This window comes from Euphorbia lathyris, chromosome 2 (assembly GCF_963576675.1).
Source record: "Euphorbia lathyris chromosome 2, ddEupLath1.1, whole genome shotgun sequence".
NCBI lineage: Eukaryota > Viridiplantae > Streptophyta > Magnoliopsida > Malpighiales > Euphorbiaceae > Euphorbia > Euphorbia lathyris.
Window position 1 is genome coordinate 61,006,149 of NC_088911.1, and position 7,571 is coordinate 61,013,719.

Consider the following 7,571-nt stretch of genomic DNA (forward strand, 5'->3'; position numbering starts at 1 on the left):
TCAAGATATACAGTTTAAGGGTTTGCAACTAAAGTTCTGCAAATTATATAATTTATAAACTCAGTCATTCCATCAAAAAAAAAAAAAAAAGAACTAAACTAATAAATTAACTCTCAAATCACCTTTAGCTGCAAACTACATAAACCACAGATTTGTGTTTATAAATTTTACACATTTTTTTTTAATTTACCTATAAATATATGTAGAAAAACAAAATGAGATGAACAACTGCAACAACTTGGCGCCTTGTTTTATATTTTGATTAATTGATGTCATTATATATTGATTTTACAGTTGAAAAGTAGTATGAAAAAGGAAAAATGGGACGGATTCATCTGTCCTTGTTTGAGATTTGATCCTCCGCACAAGGACTTTTAGACGGAGCTAACCACAGACCCAAGAGGATGATAAGATGGAGACACATCAACAAAGCAGATGAATAAACATTGGAAGGATATACATTCCAGCACAACTCCACACCAAAAAACACTATCAACCTGCACATACATTACCACCAATCACCACAACAAAAATATCTTCCAATTCCTATCACAAATGTAACCAAAAAACAATAACCTACCGAACCAACGTCGGGAATGGTGTTATCCACAACAGATAAGGCAAGCTATAAAAGTACCTGCAGTGATATAAGAAACTAAAAAATAAGATGAACAGGGGAAATACAAACTATAGTTGAACATACTCGCACTAGCAAAGATGAGACAGCACAAACAAAGCATGAAAATAGAGGAAGGCATGAATAAGCAAAAACAAGTGTTGCAATGAAAAAACATACCATGAATAGAACTGGTAATGCAGTGAGCGAGCACATACAATGCCGATGAAGTTTCCACAGAACATAGTTGTCACAATATCTGAATCCATCTGACCAAGATTCAGTATAGAAGCAGATACAAGAAACAAGAGTGGGATTGAAGGAAGACAGGGGCACAAAGGACTTCCTGTCACCCTCTTAAAAACATAAATAACCACAACTCACAGTCTGCCTTGAGAATCTTCAAGGATGACCCACTACATTCTGATACACCAAACCCGTGCTTACTGGATACAACTCTAGAATACAAAAACTTAAAAACTCCTCCTTCATGCCTGCAAGAAACCAAAATTTTATTATCATTTTTGTTCTCGGAAGTAATCTAGAGTTTACATCTCAGCTCCATATATAATTAACAACTAATCAATATGCATGCAGCTATGAAGCACCGACTCTTCCCGGGGGTTGGAGTGGCGGCGTCAGACTCGCCGAACATGGGGACACGCTGGGGACACGGCCGGATTCGCACCCGGCACGGCAAAACCGTGTCCCTGAGTTTTTTTTTTTTATATAAATCAGACACAGCAGGGACACGGCATGGACATGGCTGGACACTGCATGAACACAAACCTAATTTCCCCTTTGTCTGAATCGCCAATCCTCTTCTTCCTCTTCTTACTCTGTGCGCAATCTCTTCCTCCTAGTTCGATTTCTTCTCTTCTCTTCCTCTGCGATTCACAGTCTCTTCCTCCTGCTCTTCATCTCTGGTGCGATTCCTCTGGGTCTTCATCTCTAGTGCGATTCATAGTAATCTCTCTCCTATTTTCTTCCCAATTATTCTCTAGTGCAATTCTTCCTTGGGTTATGCTTAGCAGGTTATGTAATAATAATTGGGTTATGTAGAAATAATTGGGTTATTATGTAGGTTATGCTTATGTAGAAATAATTGTAATATATATTTAAATGTTATTTATGTTATTTATATATCTTTATATGTAATACGTGTCTCATACTTTTTTAAAATGTCGTTTGCCGCATCCGTACCCGTGTCTGCACCCGAGTCGGTGCTTCATAGGCATGCAGCAAGTATTAGCAACTATCTCGGAGTAACATGTCAAGTGACAGTAAGTATGTTTGGTTGTAAAACTCCCCAAACCAAACAAAGACAATGATGCTATGCATATAGGAGCACCACAGGTACCACGAAAAGAGAAACATGAATTATAAATATCAAAATAAATTCATAGATGTAATAACAAGAGGGACCTGCTTTCAGTGATACATAAACTAGGTAGACATAATGTTGTTTCTAAAGGGCCTAGGATAGTAATTGGTGGCTATAACAAACTGCACACCATTCAGAGAGCCCCAGAGAGAGAAAATCTACTACGACCCTAGTCCAATGGACCTTAGCAATGAAAAAATGATAATCGTACAACTTTATTCTTTAAACCAGTCGTTTTCCAATGATTGAGGTATGCATCTCATTGTTCATTGGTTGGGTACATTGAAACCCGGTCCACCATAGAACTTCTCACACCAGAGAAGTGTTCCCAAAAGAAATGGGGAAAAAAGCACTATAATAGCACCATACTTTGTCTTTATAGCTCACAAAAAATTCTTGTTAGACACTGGAAGATGCAACTAATCCACAAATTGTCAGCTCTTTTCGTTAAATTCCTGGCAATAATGGCAAGAGAATAAGTTACATACCTGCACCATCTATAATGAGCAAAAATTGCAAGCAGTCCAAGGTGACCAAGCAGTAATGAGACTGCAAATTTCTTTGATACAAAAATGGGTTCAGGAACAAATTTGAAGTTGACAGACCTGATTATAAGAAAATACTAAAATAAATTGCATTCTTTTAATGTTAGCCATAAAATCTTTAAAGAAAATTGCAAGTACCAAATTGATAAAGAAAATTAAACAGTAGTACATGTGCAAAGCACCACCCACCCCTAAGTTAAAAATTAGCAACAAGGCATTCTGGCCAATTAAATTAAGGAGAATTTAGCATTTGACGGCTTCAACAAACTATAAAGCAACAAGGTATTCTGGCCATCCTAGAATTAAATAAAGGGTTAATACACATATTTGCCCTTGTGTTTTCTCGGAAAAACAGATTTGCCCTTAAATCAAATAAACCCACAAAACTATCCCTGAATTTTCCATAAACCTACAATTATACCCTAATCTGACGGAGTTGCTAAACAGCGATGACATCAAACCTTCTTATCTTCAGAAAAACTTCAGAAAAGAACAACCAATCACAAACAGAAAAAAATATGCACATTCAATTTCGATTAAAAGCAAGTTAGAAGAACAGATTGGTCAAAATTCATTTTCATAAAAGCTCAATCAACCTAATAAAATGGCGTCTAAACCTCCTAATTAATCCAAAAGCAATAGCAATAGAAAACAATAAGAAACCAAATGAATTTTGATTGTCGTAATCCAATTTTTTTGGAGACAAGAAGGTTTGATGTCATCGCCGTTTAGCAGCTCCGTCAGATTAGGGTATAATTGCAGGTTTATGGAAAATTCAAGGATAGTTTTGTGGGTTTATTTGATTTAAGGGTAAAGCTGTTTTTCCGTGAAAACACAGGGGCAAATATGTGTATTAACCCTTAAATAAAGGAGAATTTAATATTGACGGCTTCAAAGAACTATATGATCAATGCCTGGCACTCTTAGTTCACCACTGCTTCCAGAGAGAAGATCTGTCACTTTCTGAATAATGGAGTGAGATCAATAACAGTTGCCCCCACCCAAGATCTTTTCTCCACAATGTTGACGATACAAAACAATAATATGCACATCAAACCACTCTTTTATCCTATAAGATGAACTTCAACGGAAGTTGCATAGTAGGAACTAAGAAGACATTTGGACTTTTTATGTAGCTAAGACTTTCTTATAATCAAATTCATGAATTCCCATCCAAGATCTCTTGACAGCATTTTATTGATCTCATTCCTAGTAACTAACTGAGAGGCAAGATCTATGAGCGCACACAATAAACCGAAAAATGGCCTCGAGTTGCCACATGCATTATGTGAATAGGTCAATAGGAATATGCATACACTCAGATAGCGTAATATCTCTAAGCACATTCAGATATTTCAGTTTATTTTAAAATAATAACTCATTCTGACGTTCACTTGTGACTAAACGCCAGATCAATGCATGTATAGAAAAGATCCAAGAATCTTTTGCAGCATAGAGTCAAATAATAAGTACCAAAAGTGGATGAACACACGCCCAAGATTGAATGCACTCGATACATATTCAATTGGATAGGCGATCAGAAATGGTAACCCCAGTAGAATCTGCAGAGTTGTTCATCAAACACGTGAAATAATGAGCTATTGTTAAGATAATGCTCCCTTCAGAACTTCAGTATCAGTGTTACTCCAACTCACCTACAACATACAAGAAAGCATTGACAATATTGCTATTGGGCTTCAGAGACTAAAAAATTCTCTTTGAGTATTTCTATCAGAAAAATCAGAATCTTGTTCATGCTGAACATGTGCTTCTACACTTATACACATAAGCAGTCTTAGGAGTACAAAAAGTGATAGGCACCTGCACTAAGGCTGCACTAGCTAAAGCTGTTATCAACCCTGTAATATTCATAGCCTGTAAAAAGAAATTTTTGCAAGGTCAAGCTATAATGGGTTAAATGATTCGAACACTCATCCAAGGAGCTGACTCTATGGACTTTAAGGGTTGGATGTTGATTTACCTTTAGCATAAGAAGCAATAGAGGTGGAGCATAAAGAAGGACATTCATCTTTATTGAGACAGCTGCACTATACAAATGAAGTAGAAAGTTTTATCAAACTTATCTAATATCAAATTCAGAACCAAGAAACTAAGTGTTACCTGAAAAAAATTAGTCCCAGATGCCAATGTTGGTAAAGAAGTAAGGCCAATGAAGCATGGAGAAAAGTCATTGCAAAACAGTCATTAAAAAGACGCAGCACAAAGATTGAGTGGACTCTTTTTGAGAGACAAAGTAAGATAAGAGCCCACCATGGAAGCTGCAAAATATTTTGAGAAGAAAAATATCCTGTCAAGGCCAAAACCGAAGATTGGAAAAGCATGCCACCAAGTTATAGCGTAAATCTAACAAATAATTTAAAATTTTAAGGAGTAGGAATATTTCTGTTGATTCAACATGTCCAGAAATTATTTTGTCTAAGCTAGAATACTAGAATGCTGTGGATTGAAGGTTGGATCATTAGTCATTCATTTGCTAAAATCTTGAGAAAACTAATCTGTCAACCCAGACATCAACATTCCTTTGAAGAGGATTTTCTATGATTATCCACTCAACTTTAACTAAGAGTCTAAATTAATAGCATAGTTATTAAAGGCGCATGGCGCACCAAGGCACTAGGGATCCTGGAGCCTTGGCGCATGGCATACGGCGATGGAGCGCGCCATAGCGAGACAAGGCACACTTACAACAACAAAAATTATAAAATTATAAAACATAAAAATGCAATGAATACTAAACCATGACAATATTAAGCACAAATAAGTTTTAAAATGCAAAATAAACTAAGTCCTAAGTTCTACTCCTCATCAAAACTCTCCAAATTAATCACTCATGTTGAATTTGAATTCCCTTGGCTGCTTTGTTTCTGTTTGAATTCGTTTTCTGTGTTTTGTTCTACTAAACTTATTTCTCTTATAATAAGATTTTGTCGTTGCCTTGCCTCTTCTAATTAATTCAAATGTATAATCTCTCTCTTCCTTTTTAATATATTTTTTTTTCCTCATTTTGGACCCTTCTGAACACTTGTTTCATATATGTAACTGTAAAAAAAACATAAAACTGCCCCTACCTCACCAAGGCGCGCCTTAGTGTGCCTTTGGCAACTGCCCCTAGGCGCAAAATGGCGCACCAGGCGCGTGCCATGGCGGTTGCGCCATGCCATGGGAGTGTAATGGCGCTAAGGCCTGCGCCTGGTGCGCCATAGGCGCGCCTTTAATAACTATGATTAATAGACAATATGAATCTTTCATATCAATTTTTTGATCATCTTTTATACTAGCATCAAGTGGTTAGCTTTCTCATATCACACTAAGTTGACGTCCCAAATCCAGTCAAAGGTGGCCTTTAATCTCTCAAGGAACATGAAAAATAAAGAGGTGGCATTATGTGGCAGGTCTAGTATGAGAGAGTTTCTCACCGAAAATTGAACCCTATTGAATATTGACCAAGCCATTGAGTTATTCTTTCATTTTAAATTCAGAAATTTAAGTATAAAAAAATTATTATGCTACAATTTACAAATAGACTAAAGATTAAAAGGTCATACCACATCAGTCTTCACATAGATGACTAAGATAATAGCCAGATTAGTGACATATAGCATGCCAAACAAAATCTGCAACCACAGAGTTAGAAATCATAAGGATATCATGTTAGCATATATGGTAAATGGTTGAGAAAATTAGTTATTAGACATACATAAATCTGTGTTTGCGCATGCGAACTTGAAAACGCAATGAATAAAATGATATTTTTTCAACATGCAACTATTATACAAAAATAGTAAACCATGAAAATGAAACGGGAGTGGTCTAGAGCATTTATAGTCAAGGATGCATGGGCAAGAGCTATTACTAGTGATCAGTCCCTAAAACCTCAATTTTACACTGTGAAATACAAGAGAATATTTATAGAAAACGTAGTGTCCAACAAAATCTACAACATTTATCCCTTCAGCGGTAAGAAGCGACAGAGGAAAGAAAACAGTAAAAAGTATCATATTGCCAGATAAACCAATAAAGTAAGGGAGATTCTGGATAACCTGAGCAGGATAAACCTCTCCTCCTGTGACATACTGAATGGCAGAGTAAACATAAAGAAACCCAGCTGGGTACACCAACGGCCCTGTATCACCTTTCAGATTGCTGTAGTCCCTTTGTCCCTTAAGATACCCGGTTACCTGTTTGTCGATTAAGTCGATTCATATTATCCCGTTCATCAAGATATAAGCTATGCATAAAGTAAAAATAGCTAATGGTGCGTCAACTACTGAAAATCAGTGGAAAAAAAAATCAATTACACACAAATTGCTACTTTTTTTTTTGGTACACAAAAATTAACAGTAATCACAACTCACTTGTGACATATAAGCGTCCCAATCAATCTTCGTATCTGAAAATCAACCGTATACTTATCACAAAAGGTAAAAGGTCTTTGATTCGCGTCGAAACAAAGATATTGAACAATGAAGAAGTAGAGGGGTTGAACTTACAAGGAACGAAAGCGATAATAAGAGCGACGAGGAGAGCATCGATGAAAATTAAAGCCAAAGGGAATGCTGCTTTAGGATTTTTGAACATATCGGTGACAGAAGCCTGAGGACTTGGCGGTTGTTTCGCCTTCCTCCTTGATTTAAGGGCCATAGTTTTGGCTCCTTGTGCTTCGTTACGATTGCAGTAGTGCAATTGCCGGCGCCGAGAACAAATGTTTAAAGAAAAAAATTTCAAAAAACAAAAATCAATTGCGATTGTTACTTGGATCTGGGTTTTGTTTTGTTTCAGGGATAATTCCAAATATAATCCTTGTAGTTTGGCAGATTTATAGATGTATGCACGTGTTTTTTTTATTCCAAATGTTTAGAGAACCTTGTTGTTAGGGTAAATTACATACGTGGTGTACAACATTTACCCCAAATCACACTTTGGTGTACAACCAAAATTTTATCACACTAAATTGTACGAACTTCAGGTGACCTCCCACTAAAGTGTACAACCGGTTTTTTGTGAC

General features: G+C 36.4%; 1 protein-coding gene across 1 annotated transcript; it reads right to left on the reverse strand.

Annotated features, from left to right (window-relative positions):
- Positions 1 to 221: 221 nt before the first annotated feature.
- LOC136218396 (dol-P-Man:Man(5)GlcNAc(2)-PP-Dol alpha-1,3-mannosyltransferase) lies at positions 222 to 7,314 on the reverse strand. The gene is made up of 13 exons (XM_066005240.1): positions 7,057 to 7,314; positions 6,922 to 6,956; positions 6,607 to 6,744; positions 6,112 to 6,180; positions 4,667 to 4,824; positions 4,527 to 4,593; positions 4,367 to 4,420; positions 4,019 to 4,107; positions 2,489 to 2,605; positions 1,001 to 1,110; positions 797 to 875; positions 581 to 637; positions 222 to 497 (listed from the first exon to the last, which is right to left on the reverse strand). The coding sequence occupies exons 1-13, from the start codon at positions 7,205 to 7,207 to the stop codon at positions 332 to 334; spliced, it is 1,290 nt and encodes a 429-aa protein (XP_065861312.1). The 5' UTR covers positions 7,208 to 7,314; the 3' UTR covers positions 222 to 331.
- Between the last annotated feature and the right edge of the window lie 257 nt (positions 7,315 to 7,571).

Excerpts from the sequence above, each read along its gene's own strand:
- LOC136218396 (XM_066005240.1), bottom strand. The coding sequence starts at position 7,207 with ATGGCCCTTAAATCAAGGAGGAAGGCGAAACAACCGCCAAGTCCTCAG. Across the intron at positions 4,825-6,111 it reads TCTATGTGAAGACTGATGTG|CTTCCATGGTGGGCTCTTAT; the intron begins GTATGACCTTTT and ends AATATTTTGCAG. Across the intron at positions 638-796 it reads CATTACCAGTTCTATTCATG|GTACTTTTATAGCTTGCCTT; the intron begins GTATGTTTTTTC and ends ATATCACTGCAG.